Below are 20,851 nucleotides of genomic sequence, written 5' to 3'. Positions count from 1 at the left end.
GACCAGGCAAATTTCTTGTATAAAGGGCATTCTGGGAGAGAGAAAATCATTTGTAAATTGGACCCAAACCTTCTAGAGGAAGCTCTGGGTCCTAAGGAGAAATACACTTCAAAGGTGAGTTTCTTGGTATATTTACGATGGATTAACACTCTTTGATGTTAATACTAACATTATCATGGATCAAAATCCATCGGGATTACTCCAAACTATTAAGAATCAATTTCAAAGCTCAATGTTATGGTTTGAACACCAAGAGATAAATTCTTTGCCCTATCTTCGAATATGATTATGGAAGCGTTTGGATAATATTTTGAAGTAGAAATATCATATTTGAAATGCCACGACTTTTTGAAATCAAGCATATTTGAAAATGTTGTATGCTTGCCTATCCGGTCAAGGGTAGATCGGACTCTTAGATCTTTGATGCATTACAAAGAAATGAGATTCAGCTACAAGCCGTGATTTTGAGAAATATGTTTTGCCTATCCGGTCGAGGAGTAGGTCAGACTTCTTGGATCCTTTATGCATTACAGAAACGAAAATTCGATCAGAGTGCCATGATTGGAGAAACATTGAAACATAGATAAAGGGTTGTGTATGCTATTGTCCTACCATTGGAACAAAGACAAAAAGGCTACGTACTTTATATGTAACATTAAAATACAGGTGGAAGGACTGTGTACCGTTCTGTCGTTTGCTAGTTGAATAAATCTAATTATGCCCTTAAAGATTTGTGCTTGCTTTAAATGTTTTAATAAATCGCATTTGCTCACTTGATTTCTCTCTCAAATATTTTTTTATGACATGGGAACCCGCAACCGCTACCCTTGGGTGCACATAGGGTAAAACCCAGCTCCTGCGCAATAGCTCGCAAACCACACAGGAGAGGTAACCCGCACTAGGCAAGCCCCGTGCGACGAGCTCGACCCAGAAGGCAAATCCCCTATTGTCGTAGGCAGCGGGTTTCGAACCTAAGACCTCCATTATGAAAGCCCCATGCTCAACCAACTAAGCCACCCTTGCGGGTCTCTCTCACATATTTAATTTACATTTTAATTCATGTAACTCTTGACCCACCATGAGTGGCTTGGCTATGATGTATACTGAGTATTCCAATACTCAGGCATCATTTTCATGATGTCAGGTTTAGGCGTTGGCCAGGAGCAGCTTGTTAGGATCCTGCTTCATCTTAACTATTGTTGAGCGCACTTTTGTATCGTGGGAGCACATTGAGCATTCCATTCTTTTGTATAGTCAGGTTAAGCCCGCAACTTCATTATTGTTATTCTTAAAGTGTTGTAGAGGCTTCATAAATAGTGTCAAGTTATGTTTGGGGTATGGTATTCATGTAAGATTGCAATAACTTATATTTTTATCGTTATGTTTGAAGGGAATGTTTGGCCGCTAAGGATAGCTTGTTATTCTTGATGTTCCAATAAAAAATAAAAAATAAAAGACTTACTTTTGTGCCACACTTTTGGAAGCTATTTTTTTGTAAAATAAATTAATGAATTGGGATACATGGGTGAGGTGGGCAGTTACTACACTAAATCGGTTTGCTCGGTGCAAGTTAGCAGGTATCGGTACCGTGTCACGCATTCCATGTTAGGGCGTGACACCCAAATTGCTCACCACCTTGAGGTTGAGCAGATGAGGAGAAAGTCAAGAAAAATCATTAAGACTATTATGTCAAATATTCTTGTTGATTATTTGAAAGTAAAGATATTAATTGGATAAAGAATTAAGAATATTTTTCATATTTTGTATAGACAAAAGCTCCTATATAAGGAGACATTCTGTATGTTGTTAAACACCAATTTCAATAACAGTTTCCTCTTTTCTCTTCTATATCAGAAAAGTTATTTACACGAACCTGAATAATATGGCCCTGGACTGAGATGCACTCTTCCAGTCAACAGATATAGGCAAAGTAAGAAGATAATCAGTATTTAGAGCAGATGTCAGCCTCAGATCTCTAGCAGACAATTCTTCAAAGCCCGCATTGGAAAGCAGCTGAAGGAAAGCATGTTGAAAACGACTGGAGACAGCAGTTCTACACGAAATTTCAGATCTTAAGCCACATATAGTTAAGCAAAATCAATGTCCACTAATCTCATCATGAGAACACCAGTGTAAAAACCAAAAGCATATAATATTAGACACTGCAAGAGTTCTAATAGATATTTGCTGTATAGTTGTGGTCATTTTGAAGTTATCATAGATCTCTTGCTTGAGCTCAACAAAGCACTGCTTTTAGAGTTCATATAGTTCTCATTTTCCTAAGGCATTTTTTTTAATAAATCGTCAGTGATCTGTCCTTGTCTTTTGTCATGTTGCCTAAATTTGTCGTCTAAACCCATATCAAGTTTCCTAATGTTTCCTTGGCTTCTTTCATTTTTGCTATATTTCCATTATAAGACACAGATTTTAGACAAAAAAAATTAGGAAACTGGGAAATCGCTGACTTGTCAACCCCTACCAAATTAACACACCCTTATGGTTATAATCAATCTTCGACTTAGAAGGCATCTTTCCAATTCTCTAGCCTTCAATAGTATAAATTTGTTCTTTTTCCTTTCTCAACAGTGTATCTTCATGCTGAATCAGTACTGCGCGGATCAAAGATTGGCAAAGAACTTTGGGACCCTCACGAAGAATTTCGATTGAGCATCATGAAATAGCAATTTCTGACCAATAGACAGTTCTATACATTATTTTGTTTAACTATGTGTTACCTCAGCTATCAGTTCCAGTGCCAGGTTTTAGAGCCTTTTGCATTCATTTTCTTTTGCTCGATCCTATATAGTGATGCAGCTTTAAGTAGTTATTGAACTTTATGATATTACACGCTACTATAAAAGATAGCAACATACCTAGACTCCTCAAGAGATTCGTTGTTGACAAATTTGAGAAAAGAAACATAGGGAGATGGAGATCCTGAGAATTGATTAGAACCTGAAGGCCATAGATTCTTCAGTTCCGTGTCTCTGTCATATTTATCCATGTTTTCAACCTTCTCCGCATCACTCGTGATAATGTCAGAACCCCTTGGCATGAAATCTCTTTCTTGGCCAGATGAAATCGCAGTACTATTACTACTACCATTGGTATGAGAGCGATCATAATCAACTCGCATTTCCTCTAAGATAACTTTGTGTTCAGCATGCAGAATCAGGTCCAGGCATCTGCAATTACAGAAATTATTTTAGCAAAAACCTGAAACTGAACACCAGAAAGCATTCAACAATTAATGCTTTTAAAAAAAGGAAATGATTTACACAACTATACAAGGGGTTAAGTGACTAGGATTCTAACTTTCATGAAACATACAATAATTTATGATGTGACGAAACATAATTTATTCAGATGTCGAAGTCTTACGTTCCAAAACTCTTACTCGTGCTATAAGGTCAAATAAATTAAGTGGGAAATATGCAGGCCCCTCGAGTAATATATTCTAACTACAGCTATAACAATATCTTCTTTTGCTCCACTCAAAAAATAAAATGGAAGTTTGGGAAAAGCAAGTGGACAATTGAAAGACTTTCTGAATTTAAATTAGTTTCTCCCAACATTTTTAGTGAGGGTTTTCTGTGAAGAAGGTTCAAGTAAGCATAGCAAAAAATCATAGCTCGTATGAGTTAATGCGTGAACAAGAAAACGGCTTTCATCATATTATTTTCAGTAAAGTGAAATATCTCTCAGCTCTAAAGTAAATATTTACTAAACCACTTCTCTTATGTTGTATACTGTAGCATTTTGAGATCTGAAATACGTCAGTTCTACTTTCATAGTCTTGCAATCAATAAATTTCACCTTTTCAGTTTTAGCATGGTTTAACCATTAACAAGAATGATGAGACATAGCATATATGTTTATAAAAGCAGTATAGATCAATGGGAGAAAATCAGGGCCAAAGCCGGTTTTAGCAGACATGTCTTTGGCCTCATCACCATGCCTTAGCTTATTCTTCTCTCCCACAGTAAGATATTAGTCCCTATCCGGGAGTCTACCTACTTCTAGAGCAGAACTCAGAGGAATTAGCTCTTTCATTTCTTTGACTGAAGACTTCTTCAAATCCTTCAAATTTTTCATTAAACTTATGCCAGACTTCACATGAAGGGTGGGAAAATAAGGTTGAGCAAACTAAATTATTAACTAAATAGTCCCTTTTGAAAATTGATACAGTATTAATATGTGGACCGAACCTTGAGGGAGTCCAAAAACAATTGTTAGTTTGAACAAAATGATTCTAATTTAGGATTTATGCAAGACCATCTTGACACATGTATATAGTAAAAGGAGTCCCAATGTCTACCCACATGCTAAAGTTAACAATAGATTAGATACTACAATAGTTGAAGCCCATCTCTTGTAACCAAATTATGAATCTATAGTTATATACATCTTAAGAAGGCCAAGGTAACTGGAGTCCTTTCTTTTTAACTCTGGACGACACGAATGTGCAGACCTGCAAAGGCCACAATATCATAAAAGCCCAATGTACATGTCCGTATCATCTACACCATGCGAACCATTTCATGATCGTTTATACAACCCCGAGCGTACCTGAGTTCTAGACAGGGGATGTCCATGCATGGGTCTCAGACTACAAGCTACGACCTCCATGTTTCGAGCCCATGGCCGCTCATGACTTTTCCTTTCATCGAGTCCAAAGGGATAAGGTTTAGAGTCCGGACTACCCAACCATCCCTGAGATAGTTGGACCACGATCTTGCCCAAACAAATCACGTATATGGAACTTGGACTCTCACACAATAACACGTGTCTTAGAATGATCCACGACTATCATACGTACTTCCATGAGGTCTACTTACCGTGCCTTTTTGCATGCATGAGGTCCTGAACATCCTTTGTAAAGAATCTACAGGCCCTCACGGACGTTCGGCTGCATTAAATATCAAAAAGAACTGCAAGAATGGAAAATATCTAGGGACATATATTGGTGTGGGAACATCTTAGTGAAAATGGATTCCAAAGTTTGTATAGAATATCTTGCCAAAGAGACTTAACAATCAACAAATTAGGGGACACAAGGGGGAGAAACTTTTTGGAATTTGAGATTTAGAAGGGGTTTTCAAGATTGGAAGTGAGTGAGTTTCAAAGATTGATAGACTTACTTCATAGGCAAGTTAATGTGGTGGATAATCCCAATGGGTGGAGGTGGGGGTTGGGAAATAATGGAGTGTTCTATGTGAAATCCTTGAGGGACTTTTGTTTATGGAGGAGGTTCCCATGTAATGCAATATGGGTTCCAAGTATGCTGAGGAAGGTGTGTTTTCACTTGGCTAGCCACTAGAGGGGTGATATTGACAGCGGAAAATCTTAGAAAGCGGAAGGTTGTCTGGGTCAATTGGTGTTACATGGGCAAGGAGGCGGGCGAGGATGTGGACCACCTTCTTCTACATTGCGGCTTAGTATGAGATTATGGTCGAATATGTTTTGAGCGGTTTCGCACTTCTTGGGCAATGCCAAACAAGCTGAAAGATTTGATGTTCAGTTCGAAGAGTGTGCGAAGGAGGAGAAGACGAAGGGCTTGGAATATGGTTCCACTTGCGTTGATGCGGGTAGTATGGATAGAGAAAAAATAGAAAATCTTTTGAAGGAGTAGAGTCGAGTTTCTCTCAGTTGAGGAGTAGTCTCCGCTCCCTTGTTTTCTTTTGGTGTAAACGGAAAGTTCCTTTTTGTATAGATGACTGGGTGGAGCTTGTAGAGAATCATATTTTGTAGATTCTTGACCTTTTGGCATATCCCTTGTATACGGCCAGTTTGGCCATGTTTATGAATACTTGATTTAAAAAAAAAAAAAATGCAACAAGAATTATGCAGTCATCCATAATGACAATGTGAGTTACAGGAAGATCTCCTAGGCCGATGTCTATAACTTTTAAAGATCCTAGAACATCCATAAAAGACTCTAGATCTTCCATGTATTCCTGTTTACACCAATAATAAAAGAAAACAAGGAATTTCATCTTCATCTTCTAGGTAGAACTACACTTGTCCTCGAAATATCTTTGATTTCTTTCTCTCCACACACATCCTTGCAATTCCTGATCTTTCTCTTCTTCATTCATCATCTCGTACTGTTCCATTCTTTCTTCTTCTTCGCAAGTTGTTATTTGTCTGTTTAGTTGTGGGCAAGGGTATTTGCCATTAGTTGCCACTAACTCTTCTTCAAAGGGGTCAGTTCTTGTCTTACTTATTGGCTTCTCAAGGATAGGCCCAACAGACTTGAATTGGGCCAACATATCTCGGCCCTACACTTTCTTTCTCATATTGTCATGCTTCTTTACATTTGGACCATTTAAATGGTCATTGCTCCGCGTGTAGGTGCACGTGCATTGACACCTAGTTTTCTAGAAAAAACTGGTGCATATGAGCAGCTCATTTTAGGTGATTTCTGAGTTCCGTCTCCTTCTCTGCACAGGCAGAGCCAGGGGGTGTCTAGGGGTTCACCCGAACCCCCTTAGGCCAAAAATTACCCTGTATATACAAGGTTAAAATTATTTTTTATGTATATGTAGTAGATGGTGAACCACCTTGGTTTCTTCCTTTGTTTAATCCTTTATATTTTTTAACCCCCTTGGTGAAAATCCTAGCTCCGCTACTCCTCCTCTCTCTGCACCCAACCTCCACAGAAATCTCCAACTTCTTTGAAAACGTTTTGAGACCATAACTGGAGTGGTAATCCTACAAGCCTGATCCATGCATGTTCCAGACTCAGATTTTGGAAGAGTACCTGACATCAGCGACCACTATTGTAAATGAAGTTTATGGGCTTTCCAATACCAATCACCTTTCACAATGTGATCTGCTATCGTCTTTGAGGAAAATTCAGAGAGAAAACTATTGCGGCCCATCTCGCAGATATTTAACCCATGAATCTGCTTCCAAATGCTAGCAGTGCTTCCAAATGCTAGCAGTCCAGCGGCAATCTCCGAGAGTGTAATGTCAAAGATCTCTTCTGGGAAGTTGCCCACTACACTCCTGGCCAGATGTTCATTTTGGGTTTGGCTAGTGGCTCCTAATATGAGTACTGCACCTCCTTTTTGTTGAACCCTAATTGTATTCATTTCTCTTGGTGTCCATTTATTTCTCCTTCCTAAGTTTTTCTGTGAACAAGTGTAACTGCCTTCTGGGTTGTAGCACTAATGAAGTTCGATATCTTAACTGCAGCGTCCATCCATCCCCTAATTAATGCCCTCTCTAAAATGATGATCACCGCTCTCCTCTTACTTTTCATATTAACGATACTTATATATCGGCCAAATTTGTTAAAGTTCCTCGAACAGAACAACTCGGAGAAATGGTCATGAAACTTCCACCTTATAATGGAATTTTCTTAAGTGTAAATCAGCCACTCCACTGTCTTCTGGCTGAAACTAGTTCCTGTCATAATTTTGCGATCATGTTCTACCCAATCATAGTTTCGACTCTTGATTCATTCCTGGTTATGTTGTAAGATTTGGAACCCACCGCAAAGTATATTGTATTATCTCCCATGCTTAGCGACCTGATTAATTCCGGCCAAGACTGCCACAAAAAGCCTCTCCAGAAGTGTGAAATCTAGGAGGGTTTCCTCGGGAAACGTGTCTGAAAGCATTTTTAACTTATTCTTTTAAGTATAAAAGAGTAAGCTTAGGATATGGTTATTTCTAGTTTGTTATTGGCTAACATTTCTAGTTTTCCATGCACAATGAAACTGTTAGGATTTTTTTAGGAGAGATATAAGCAACAAGGTTTAAGGATCATATTCTCCATGGGACATGTAGGCCATACTTTCCACAAATCATATGGGCCAACTTATTTTAGTTGAGACCAAGTCAGTGAGGAAGAACTAATTGAGGTCATTACCCCATTCTTTTGAATAAGGCTCCACCACCGCTCCATGAATTCCCCTACTTCTCAGGGATCAGACTCCATTGTTACCTCAACTATCACCTACAAAAGTAATGGGTAGTTTGATTCTTCTCCACTACAAAATAGGAGCTTTAGCACTCTGAATAGGCATCCAACAGAGGACGTCTCCTCTCACATACATACAGAATACTACACTTTCATAAATAGACTGGAGAACAAGCAGCTATTACCGTGAAAGGGAGCTCCCCAACTCTCCATTGACAAAGGCCGGACACAACATCCCAAGTCTTCCACTATATTACTCTTTCCGTATCATACCGACTGTTTCTCAAGAAATATGAAATCAATAAGATCTATATCCCCTCTCTAGCCTTATTCTATATTTCTGTCTTTTTATATTTCTCGTACTTATTTTATGATTTTATTTGCTTTCACACTTTCCCTGCCCATTCCCCGATCAATTGTAGAATATTTGGATCTAAAGCATCCATGTGACGGCCAACAGTTGAGCTGTATAAATTAAAATGGTTTACACTGTAGGGAAATGCTTGTTCAGACCATAAGATAAACTAACAGGCCGATAAAGTACTGAAGTAGGATTTTCCCAATAGTAACTCCTTCCAGAGGCAAATCTAGAATTTCTAGTACATGGGTGCACTACCAAAAAAAGAGAAAACAAGTATTAATAAAATACCAATTTTAGAAAATATATACATAAAATATCTAATTTTGCTGAGTTCACGTGCCACATAATCTCCCCTATAAATTCACCCCTGACCCCTTCCCACCGATACCCTTTATGTAGGAGCATTATCCCTAAAAAAAATGTTGGGTATGCAGTACGTCAACAACAAACATGAAAAATTAGCATAACACATTCGCAAATAAAACTTTTTTCCTCAAATTTCCTAACGTGAAAACAAATGAAGTGAAAGTCATTGTATGTAGATGGAAAGAGAGGAGAAATTTACAATGATAGATGACGAAACTGATGGGCTTCATCGCGTGAGTTAAACATAGTTGTAGTGATGGCATCCAGCAGCTGTGATTTAGAAGCGGCAATATATCTTTGCCTGGGGACTTGAATTCCAGATATTCCATCATTCTCAGGGGTATCATCTGAAGTGTTACTGCTAGGTTTTGTTTCAATAGGACGGAAATCGACGGTCGGTGGTTTGGATTGAGACTGTAATTCGGACGAGCCAAGAGGTGATCTTGTAGAGCAGTTAGTGACGTGACTAGCTGCTGTTACGAATCGAGAAAGCAATTGACATGACGGCAAAGGCAGAGGAGTAGTGCTGTGGAACATTTGCAGAGACATGGGGAAATTCCACTGTTTTGCATGCACCGGATTCTCACCATTCTTGCTTCACCCACCTATTTTGAAGACAACCAATCTCCGCCCTGCATTTCTTTTCTCTATTTTTCGGATATAATTGCCATCGCTCGTCCAATATCTTTGTTCTTTTTCTTTTCTGCGAAAGGGCCTAGTGTTGGACACGTTACAGCTATTTCGTACCAAGACATGCGTTGGCACTCAAAATACACTAAATCAAGCTTCTGATTGCAAAAGATCCTACGAGTTGATAACTCCTCAGGGGTCACCAAGTTTACCAAAAGTCACTTTTGTTTTATTAGGATGATAAAGTCATTCAAGTATTATTATTTTTTAAAAAAAATATTAAACACCTTAAAAATCTTCGTCTTTTCTGGCTTTAATCACCTTCAAACTGGGAACCCGAAGCTTAAATCCTCTGGCTATAATCACCCCCAAACTGGGAACCCGAAGCTCTCGAGCTCTGACCCTGTCCTGAAGGAAAGGAGTGATCAAATCTCCTACCCGTAAATCGAGGAGGTGCATTGGTCACCGACTGGCCTGAGTGTCTGGGATGTGTCTACCTTGATCCCCCTCTATAATCACTGCCTGCCCCCACAGATCTGGCCCTCTTGTTTTGCCTTCTATCAATATCACGATCACCCCTTTGGGGTTGTTGTCGTCCCTCTAAATTCTGGGCGTGGGCTTGTATCCGGGAAATATCCATCCCTTCTTGCAACGAGGCCGTCAAGCAATCCTTAAATAGATGTGGCCCTAAGCCACTCACATACATGTGTACCCTATCTCCCATCTCGGTCACCATAGTCAGGGCATATCTAGCCAAGGAATTAAATTGAAGGCTATATTCCCGGGAACTCATACTTCCTTGCTTTAGATTTAAGAACATATTCGCTCTAGCTCGGCGGACCTCGGGCGGCAAGTAATGACGGATGAAAGCATCTACAAATTCTTGCCATACGGGAGGAGGCGCATTTTCTTGTCTTGATGCTAACCAATTATTGTACCACAATACCGCCACATCTCAGAGTCTATAAGATGCCAACTCCACAGATTCATTTTCGGAGGCATGAATAATCCTCAATGTCCTCAACATTTCATCAATAAAACCTTACGGGTCTTCATCCGGCTTTGACCCGAAAAACTCCGGAGGATTCAAACTCATAAAGTCTCGAGCTCGGGTACTAGCTGACCAATCACTTGGGCCCGCATTCTGCCGCTGTGCCTGGGCGGCAACCAACCGTGTCAATAAGTGAATAGCTTCGGTCACTTGTTAACCCGAAGCACCCGGTCGAGGAATTGGAGGCATAGGAGCTGGAGCTGAAGCCTCTTCTTGTTCCTCGGTAATAGGTGGAGTAGAAGAAGCATTAGATGGAGCCTCACTATGTTAGTCACCCTCATCTACATTCATTGGCGGCTCTCTTTCTGCCCGCCTTTTCATCGTAGTCTTACCCTTTTGGACGGCTTTAGCCTTTCCCTTTGGCGGCATTTTCTGAAATCACAACACACTATTAGGGAGGATAAAATCTTATACACAGCTCTATCGCACGATCTCATAAGAAGAAAGATGGTCATTTTTCCTAAATGCCCTGTAGCCTCTTGTTTATTAGTGTGGCGCGCAACACACCATAAACAAGACTCTACTAGACACGGCTCGTAGACACTTCCTAGGACTGAACTGCTCTGATACCACTTTTGTCACGACCCGATTAGGGGCCGCGACGGGTACCCGGGGCTAACCACCGAGCACCGCTCGTTCTATTACTCATCATATTTATTTAATGCTCTTTATCAAATTTATACTCAAATCATAAGAAAATCATTTTCCATTTGAGAACATAAATACTTTTATATACATAAGCCTCTCGGCTATCAAAATGATAATATACACCTATATACATATATACAGTAGTGACCTTGTGAGACCATATAACCCATACTGCGCATCTATGAGCATCTACTGGAGTGCTAGACATAAGGACAGGACAGGACCCCGTCGTGCCCAAAACATACATATACATATATACCAAAAGAATAATCAATGGCACCTCCGGAAAATGGAGTGCTCTTCAAATCAGCTAATAGCTCCTACTAGTCTGGATCAAGCTCACCTCCCTGTCTACCTGTGGGCATGAACACAGCGTCCAAAGAAAACGGACGTCAGTACGAACATTGTACTGAGTATGAGAGGCATAAACAATAATAGTACGTCAATGAGATAAATAAAACATCAATAAGAAAGCAACTGTATATGACTGTCACTTACAAAAGAAATAGCATATGCTGACTTACTTCATATCCATCATCATATCATATATGCATAAATGTATACGCTGCCCGTCCATATAGGTACGGTGTGATAATGTATAAGCTGCCCGTCCATATAGGTACGGTGTGATAATAATAAACCTGCGTCCAGGCCTCCCGCGTCCGGGGTATAAGCTGCCCACTATAGTGGTGTGTATGTCTGCCCGTCCATATAGGCACGGTGTAATATCCTATCACCGTATACTCATCGTAAATCAACATTTTCATACATAGCATTGGCATATTATAACTTACTTTATTGATCATTTTATAGACCTATCATGACTTAGCATCATTATACATTTATCATTGAAACATACATTAGAACTTGAAGGCATCTGTGGCTATGTCGGGGTGACATGAGGTCGTGAACCCCCGATTCCATTATGGAGCATTTATAAGTATTCTGCCTCACCTTGAAGGAAATAGTATGTAAGGTGAGTGTATACAATAAATGACATCATTAACTGTATGGTACTCTGCCTCACCTTGAAGGAAATAACACATAAGGTGAGTGGATACAATGAATGACTTCATTAGCCTTATGGTATTCTGCCTCACCTTGAAAGGAATAATGTATGAGGTGAGTGTATACAACGTACGACATCATTAGCGTTATAGGAATATCATATCATGAACTCTAGAATCTTTATACTCAACTCATCATCATCCTCATCGAACTCATAACACATCTCTAATCTCATTTGGCTATTCATGATCATAGACTCTTGGCTTTCCGGGGTATAGAGAATTCATAGAGAAGAAGGAAAATCATACCATAGGATTCATGCCATAGAAAGAAAGGACTAGCCCGCATACCTTTGTCGTTTAACTACTCTATTGCTTGCTCGTTCTCCTTTAATGCTCACGTCTTTACCTTCAAAAGAATTCGTATTAACATTAGCTAATTAACTTCTTAAACGTACGTACTAAAGCTAAAGAAAATTGGGCAGCATTTCCTTTGTTTATATTATTTCCTCCATATTCCATATCAACTCCCAAACATTCGTGACATCATTCATAATATCATAAATAACAGTCATCATTTATCTACATTATCCACATTTCACAATTTCACTTCAATTTCCCCATAATCATGGTCATAATTCACTATTACGTTCTTCCACGTATAATGCTCATTACATGCTCTAAATTTCATTCATAATCTACTTACAATCACAACATATCCATATTCATGATTCATTCCAAACTACTACTCAACAATAGCACTATTTCCACATTTGTGACCCATTTTCTATATTCTTCAACAATCCAAGTGTTTCAATTTCTCAATATCTTAAACATCATGAAAATATCATAAAACTTACCTTAGATATTGTAGGAACAAGCCTTGAGGAGCAGTACTCTTCTTGCACCAAAAATCCTAACTCACTTCCTTTGAAATTTCTTGGCTTAGATGACTTTAATGGGTTTCATACTCTTGATTCTTATTGGTTTGATAAAGCTGATCATCAATTTCCTTTGAATTCTTGTGTATGAAATGTATGGAACCTTCTAGAGGTCTTGAGAGAGATGAAGGAATGTGGGAAATGAATTTAATGAAGTGGGAACACATTGATATAATCAGAACTTGTTCAGCTCGTCGGGACTTCCACGGACACTTTCACGGTCCGTGGAACACTTCACAGTTCGTGGAAGTGGTCGTGGTTCACCACTGGCCAGACATCATCTCTGCTGGGTATTCTACGGACCAGTATACGGTCCGTGGAAGGTTTCACGATCCGTGAAACATGGCTGTGGAACTCACAACTTTTACGAAGTTGTTCTCGTCGTTTCGTTTGATCTCCAATCCTTATACAACCTTCTTAACACTTGTTTAATACTTTATTAATGATCTAAACATCCCTATAACTCGTCCTCAAAACCTTACCAAACAATCCTTAACACAAAAATTTACGGAACCTTTCCTAAACCTCACTTATACTCCACTTGTCCTTATCAATTCTTATTTCATCAATTCATATAACTTTAAGATCTTAACGTATGCATTCCAAAACCACTAATTATCCGTCTTATAATCTTAAGAACTTACTATTATCCTTAAGCTCGCGTTGGTTCATTCACTATGCAACGACATGAAATTTCCAAGGTGTAACAATATGTTAAAGAGCTCATGCAACTCCTGAATAACACACTTTAGTGGAACCATTGCTGATAATAGATTAATGGGAATGCTTTGTAGAACACTATCAATCGCTACTACTTTTCCACCAAAATATAGCAGTTTTCCTGTAGCATCCCCTTTGGGAGGATACCACTTACGAAACAAAATCTAATTTCACACTTACAACGTTTGGAAGAAATTTATGCCAAAAGATATTCACAAAAATATTTAATAGCGGAAATAGGCCCATGCGAAAAAGGGTTGAAAGTGCGACATTTTTTTCCATTGTACCCTCTGACAAAATATCTTAGATGAAATACAATATCAGAGTATCAATTTAAAATGGTAATGCCCTTATCAAATAGTCAACACATTTAACAAACTTCGTTTTGAAATTTATATTTTCAAATCAACACCACTACGGGTCCATAAGATACACGAAACTCAAACTTGCGATTATCATAGAAACTAGTATCTTCCTTTGTACATAATTACAAGGAAAAATGTAAACTCAGTACATGGCATGTCTTGGGTTGTAAGCACACCCTAAAATGGCAAAACAAGTCACCAAGTTCAAGTTACAAGCATATGGTATTATGTCCAACAAGCCTCCAAAATTTCATACGTAAGTGTTACATAAGGATCATGTACAAGTCCCCAAAATTTTACAAGACCTAGATGCATATGCAAATGTGATCTTCACTAAGGCTCCCAAAAAGTCTACTCCAAATGGCCATCTTCAAATCTCTTCCCGTACATTACCTACGATAGAAAAGAACTATCGCTAAGCATAAAGCTTAGTGGTGTATAAACTTTGGGCTTGGAGCCATTAGATTCTCCAATTCCCATATATGTCGTAGGTAGCTCAATAAGATAACAATAAATCAAGTAAACAAGTATATCAAAGTATCAAATATCAAAACCTTGAAGAGTTTCCAAATGTCGAAATCAATATTCGAAGTTTCAAGTATCAAGAAAGCTTATACTTCAATTCAAGAGAGTTTGTCAATTAACCAATTTCGCCCAATATGTACGTCATGCCCTCACACCAAGTACAATCAATATCAAGATGGACTGAAGCCCCAAATCAAGAAGGGTCGTCACCCAATAGTCAAGAGAATCAAGAGCCATGTTGAAAGTGGCTTTCCACTCGTACTTGAAAATGGACGAAAATCCATCATCAAGACGAAATGTAAATCCAAAGTCAAGATGGGCAAGATCCGAATCGAGAGGCATGTAGATATCGATGACAAAGTCACCGCAACTGTTACACCTTGGAAAATTCCCCGTACATGTACAGTGGATAGGTGAACGAAGGTCACAACGTATGCGATGTTTTGAACGAGCAAGAAAGGATGTAAATGGCCCTAATTAAGATTCTCAAAGACATCCGAGATGAGGGAAGTAAGTTGTTAAGGAAAACGAGTTGTATGTTGCATATCGGATAAGAATGACGAGCAACGATTTGGCGATGGCATAATAATGTCTTATAGACATGTGATAACGTCCCTTAGGTTGGTATTGAAGTGTTAAACAAGTGTCAAGAAGGTTCCATAAGGATTGGAGATCAAACGAGTCGACGAGAACGAAAATGGAATCACTGGACATTATACGGCCCAATCTACGGACCATATAATTTATACCAGCCGTATATGGGACCGTATAATTGGCCAAGGAGACCATCAGCCACTGGACCAGATCTACGGCCACATCTACGGTTCGTATAAATAGTACGGACCGTATGTGGGTCCGTATAATGGTGGTCGACCAAATTTTTAAGATAAATATAAGGGACCTCTCCTTCATTTTCAATTCATTTCATTTTCATCTCTCCACTCCAAGAAACCTCTAGAATGCTCCAATATTCATCCATAAGGGAAAATCGAGGGGAAACCATGATCAACAACACAAAATTCATGCAACCAAGTGGATGAAACCTATCTAGAGCTCATCTAATTCAAGAAAATCACAAGGAAGATGAAGTAGGGTTTTGGTGAAAAAAGAAGGATTCAACTCTAAGCTTGTTCCACCATCATCTAAGGTATGTTTCATAACTTTATCATGTTGTTTAAGGTATGGGAAAGCTAGGATACTTGAATTGTAGAAAAACATGGGGATTGGGTCTTGAATGGATGAATAGTGACACAAGTGAATGGTAGTGAATGAAATCATGAACGTTGATATGTTGTGATCATAAGTATGTTACAAATGATGTTTAGACCATGAAATAAGTGTGATGTATGAGAAAAATGTGACGATGAGCTAAAACCACTAAATGTGGAGAAATTGGAGGAAATTGGTGGATTTTGCCAAATGTATGTAAATGATGATTGTTGGTTTTTATATTGTGATTATTGTTGAGAATGTTTGGGACCTGAAATAGAATATGGAAAACGTAGTAGAAACAAAGGAAATGCTGTCCAATTTCCCCTAGAACTAGTAGTTCGTTCTTATAATTGCTTAGCTAACGACGACATGAATTCTCTTGAAGGTATACACGAGTGCATTAAAGGGGAACGAGCAGGCGATACGAATAGTAAACGTCAAAGGTATGTTAAGGCTCGTCCCTTTCTTTCAAAGGCATGATCCCTAGGTTATGACCTCATGAATGTTTCCATATTTTCCTTGTTATCAAAGGTTAAAAGTCTAAGATTCCAAGGCATGATTTCTTTCTTGTTAACCCATAAATGTTTTCCAAAATATTCGTACTTTCCAAACCAAAGGTTGTGATTATGTGAGCTCTTATGATAACAACGATGGATATGTTTTCAATGACAACGATGATGTCAAAAATGAGAATATTATTATGATGACTATGATGAGAAAGATTTTAGGTTTAAAGATTCCAAGTTTACGATTTCAATGACGATATAAGAATGTTGAACATTTCTTGGCTTCTCAATTTTATTCACGGATAATGACTACTTCTTAAAGGTTTCAAATATATGAATTGATGCCTTATGAGATTATGATTTTATTTTATGTTCTCTCTTAATGATATTCTTCATTAACAGTCTCACCTTATAATAATTGTCCCTTCAAGGTGAGACACGACAATCGTGATTATTCCATAATATAATCGGAGGTTACCGACCTTATGTCACTCCGATAGATACATGACTTTCTTTGGGCTCTCATGCATGCTGCATACATGATATATGTATGTGTATATGGGGAATATGGGGAAAAAGGGACGCATGTTGCGCTATAGACGCATTGCCACCTGATCAGTTGGTATCAAAGCCGGTGGTGGGGCAAACCCAGTGGTGGGGCAAACCCAATGGTGGGGCAAACCTCAGCAAAGACGCTGAGTCCCAAGGGGGGGGGGTGAGTGTAAGGCTTGCCTTAGGCGAATCCCACATTGGTTTAGGCGAATCCCACATCGGTTAATATCATCCCGGACGCGGGCTTATATACCGATCCCATATGGACGAGCAGCTTATTCATTGTTGTATGCATGAGATGTTGATGGTTATGAGTAAGTCATTATGTGCTACTCCCTTTTTGAGTTACAGTCATATACAATTGCTCCTTATTGATGCTTCCTTTATTTCACTGATATATCATTACTGTTTATGCCTTTCATACTCAGTACAATATTCGTACTGACGTCCGTTTTCTTTGGACGCTGTGTTCATGCCCACAGGGAGACAGGGAGGCGACCCAGACTTGTAGGAGCTACCAGCTGATTGAGGAGCACTCTATCTTCCGGAGGTGCCTTGATTATTCTTTTGATATGTACATGTTTTGGGGCACGGTGGGGTCTTGTTCCGTCCTTATGTCTAACACTCCAGTAGAGGCTCGTAGATACGCAGTGTGGGTAGTATGGTCTCACAGTTTTCATGTATATGTATATTACTATTTTGACAGCCGAGAGGCCTAGGTACATAAAAGTGGTTATGTTCCAAATGAAGTATGATTTCTATTATGATTTGTACATGGATTTGGTAAAAGAGAGTTAGTGAGCATAATGAGTAGCAGAATGAGTGGTGCTCGGTGGTTAGCCCCGGGTACCCGTCGCGGACCCTAGCTGGGTCGTGACAGCAACAAGAAGGACAAAGTCCCAACAAGAATGCAAAATGATCAAGCAATTCGTACAAGTGGGCGATTTAGCGAAAGTTTTGCAATACTTGAGATAATAACCATACAATGATATAAGATGAAGAGTAAGGAAACAACCCATCAAGATACTTCAAAAATTCCAGACAATAAAGATATTCCAAGTTCAAGTTTATACAAAAACCTTGGCGTTTTACCACACACCAAGTTTTGACACAACTCGAGGAGTTCAAATCGTCTACTCCATAGACCAACCAAAGTCCACTTCATCAAATAATTCCTCTTAGCTTGTACAAGAGCATATATTCCTTAAATACACAATCAAATATCTACTTAAGTTCAATAGTTTCAGCACATCGAAACTAAACGTGAAATCAGTGAAAATCAGCCTAAACTATCAAAACAGGAATTCTGGACAGTACTACTTTCTTGTACTGTCGCTCAGTTTCAAAGGGGTAAATGGCAAAAATAGATTTTGTGGCCTTAATGAAAGTTGTAGATATATGTCTTGGGGTTTCAGAGAAATTCAAATCACTCCTATAGTAGGTTTGTACAAAAGGATATCCTCAAAATACTAACAGCAGTGCATGTAGGGTTTGCAAAACAGAAATCGGGGCAGCACCTGCCCTGTACTTCATCACCCCTTTTCAAGTAAATACAAGCAAAACTAGGTTTTGAAGCCTAAACGAAAGTTGTAGGTCTATGAAATATCTTTCTAGAAAACCTTAAATCACTTAAAACTAAGCTTTATACAAGGAATTATGCTGAAAACACTAACAACAGTCCAGTCCAAAAGCGGGTTTCTAACTTACCTCAATCGTGTGGAGTTGCTTGGGGATCAACCAAAGAAAGTCTTGATTATTGATTTATAGGATGAATATTATGAGAGGATAGAGGTTTTGGTGTCTTGTTTCCTTGGAGAAAACGAAATTGGATGGGCGGTAGAGAGGATAAGAGCCAAAAGGGTATATATCTTACTTAGTAAGATAAGGATGAAAAATAATAAAATAAAATAAAAAGGGGCTGCCCACTTTATAAATATCTAATCCATTTAATAAATTTACTAAGATAATCATAGTAGGAGTAGTTTATATAACTACACCATAACACTTCAAACAAGTTTCAAATATCGTCAAGTTCACATTCAAGAAGTGCGAAGTAAAATATATACCCTTTGCGAAGTAAAATATACCCTTACTATCAAGATATGATAAATCAAAAATTCAAATATTCGCTAAAAAATACTTTTGGGGTGTTACAACTTGAATTTTCGATTTATCATATCTTGGTAGTAAGGGTATATTTTACTTCGCACTTCCTGAATGTGAACTTGACGATATTTGAAAATTGTTTGAAGTGTTATGGTGTAGTTATATAAAATACTCCTACTATGATTATCTTAGTAAATTTATTAAATGGATTAGATATTTATAAAAGGTTTCTCCATGGAAGAAGATTATGAGGTTTGGCCAAAAAGGAAAACTTAGTCCTCGATTTATTGGACCATATGAAGTACTTGAGAGTGTTGGTCCAGTTGCATATAAACTAGCTCTTCCACCAGAGTTAGATAAGATCCACAATGTCTTCCATGTTTCTATGCTTAGAAGATATCACTCAGATCCATCTCCTGTTCTTCCTGTTGAATCCATTGAGGTCAGCCCTGACTTGACATATGAAGAGGAACCTATCCAAATCTTGGCGCATGAAACAAAACAGCTTAGAAACAAGAAAATCCCATTAGTAAAAGTCCTTTGGAGAAATCATTCTGGCAAAGAGGCTACCTGGGAGCGAGAAGAGGATATGCTAATTCAATATCCCTATTTGTTTCGAGACTAGCATAAGGTAAATTTCGGGACGAAATTTCTTAAGGGGGAGAGAGTTGTAACATCCCAAAAGTATTTTTTAGCGAATACTTGAATTTTCGATTTATCATTGTCACGACCCGACTAGGGGCCGCGACGGATACACGGGGCTAACCACCGAGCACCGCTTAATTCCTCACTCGTCATAGTCATTTTACACCTTTTTATCATCCATAATCTCATAATCATAAGGCAATCATTTTCGGTTGAAAACACAATTGAATTTATATACATACGCCTCTTTAGGCTACCAAAATAATATATACCAATATACTGTAGTAACCTTGTGAGACCATCTAACCCACACTACGCATCTACGAGCCTCTACTGACATACTATACATATAGATGGAACAAGACTCCGTCGTGCCCAAAATATACATACATATACCAAAAGAACAATCATAAGCACCTCCGGACAATGGAGTGCTCTTAATCAGCTAACAGCTAGTAAGAATCTGGATCAAGCTCACCTCCCTATCTACCTGTGGGCATGAACACAACGTCCAAAGAAAACGGACGTCAGTACGAATATTGTACTGAGTATGAGAGGCATAAACAATAACAATACATCAAGGAAATATGGGAGGCATCAAATATAGAGCAGACTATAACTGACTATGAATCATATAAGAAGTAGTGCATGCTGACTTACTTTTATACTCATCATCGTCTCATGTATGCATAACATGTATATACATATATATATATATATATATATATATAAACTGCCCGACCATATAGGTACGGTGTGATAATCAATAACATTAGCCCGCGTCCAGGCCTCCCGCGTCCGGGGTATCATCTCATGCCGCCCACTAGTGGTGTCTGCCCATGCCAACTGGCCATGGTGTATAAGCTGCCCGCCTTAGCGGTGACTGCCCGGCCAACTAGGCGCGGTGTAATATCATCATACATGCTCATCATAATATGCTCGTCATAATATGCTTATCATAATATGCTCATCATAATGCATGCATGAAGACTCTAGGACAACTATACTTTATCGAGGTGACATAAGGTCGTGAACCCTCGATCCCATTATGAACGTTTATAAACATTCTGCCTCACCTTAAAGGAATTAGTATATAAGGTGAGTGTATACAATGAATGACGTTATTTACCTTACGGGAATATCATATCGTTACTACACTCATAACATATCTCTTGTCTCATATAGCTATTCATGATCTTAGACTCTTGGCTTCTCGAAATATAGGAGAATCTTGGAGAAGAAAGAAGAATCATGTCATAGGATTCATGCCATGGAAAGAAAGGACTA

At 38.7% G+C, this 20,851-nt stretch overlaps 2 protein-coding genes across 6 annotated transcripts in view; one reads left to right on the top strand and one right to left on the bottom strand.

Annotated features, from left to right (window-relative positions):
* The window catches only part of LOC132636094 (uncharacterized), a 45,357-nt gene extending 35,920 nt beyond the window's left edge, over window positions 1-9,437 (bottom strand). For 2 of the 5 annotated variants that reach the window (XR_009581012.1, XR_009581013.1), the window contains exons 1-3: window positions 8,856-9,437; window positions 2,874-3,185; window positions 1,874-2,053 (exon numbers count right to left, since the gene is read on the bottom strand). Coding sequence is in view for 3 of the 5 variants with exons in the window: in XM_060352788.1 (XP_060208771.1) it covers window positions 1,874-2,053; window positions 2,874-3,185; window positions 8,856-9,205 (842 nt within the window). In the remaining 2 variants the exon portion in view is untranslated. Of the gene's footprint in view, window positions 1-1,873; window positions 2,054-2,873; window positions 3,186-8,855 lie in introns of those variants that run through there. The other 3 variants (XM_060352788.1, XM_060352789.1, XM_060352790.1) reach the window with 3 other exon arrangements.
* A 9,729-nt stretch (window positions 9,438-19,166) lies between these two features.
* Window positions 19,167-19,544, top strand: LOC132637559 (uncharacterized). The gene has a single exon (XM_060354631.1). It carries the CDS (start codon window positions 19,167-19,169, stop codon window positions 19,542-19,544), a length of 378 nt encoding a protein of 125 aa, XP_060210614.1.
* Window positions 19,545-20,851: the final 1,307 nt, after the last annotated feature.

This window comes from Lycium barbarum, chromosome 4 (genome assembly GCF_019175385.1).
Source record: "Lycium barbarum isolate Lr01 chromosome 4, ASM1917538v2, whole genome shotgun sequence".
NCBI classification, from domain to species: domain Eukaryota; kingdom Viridiplantae; phylum Streptophyta; class Magnoliopsida; order Solanales; family Solanaceae; genus Lycium; species Lycium barbarum.
This window is presented reverse-complemented; position numbering and strand designations above follow the sequence as displayed.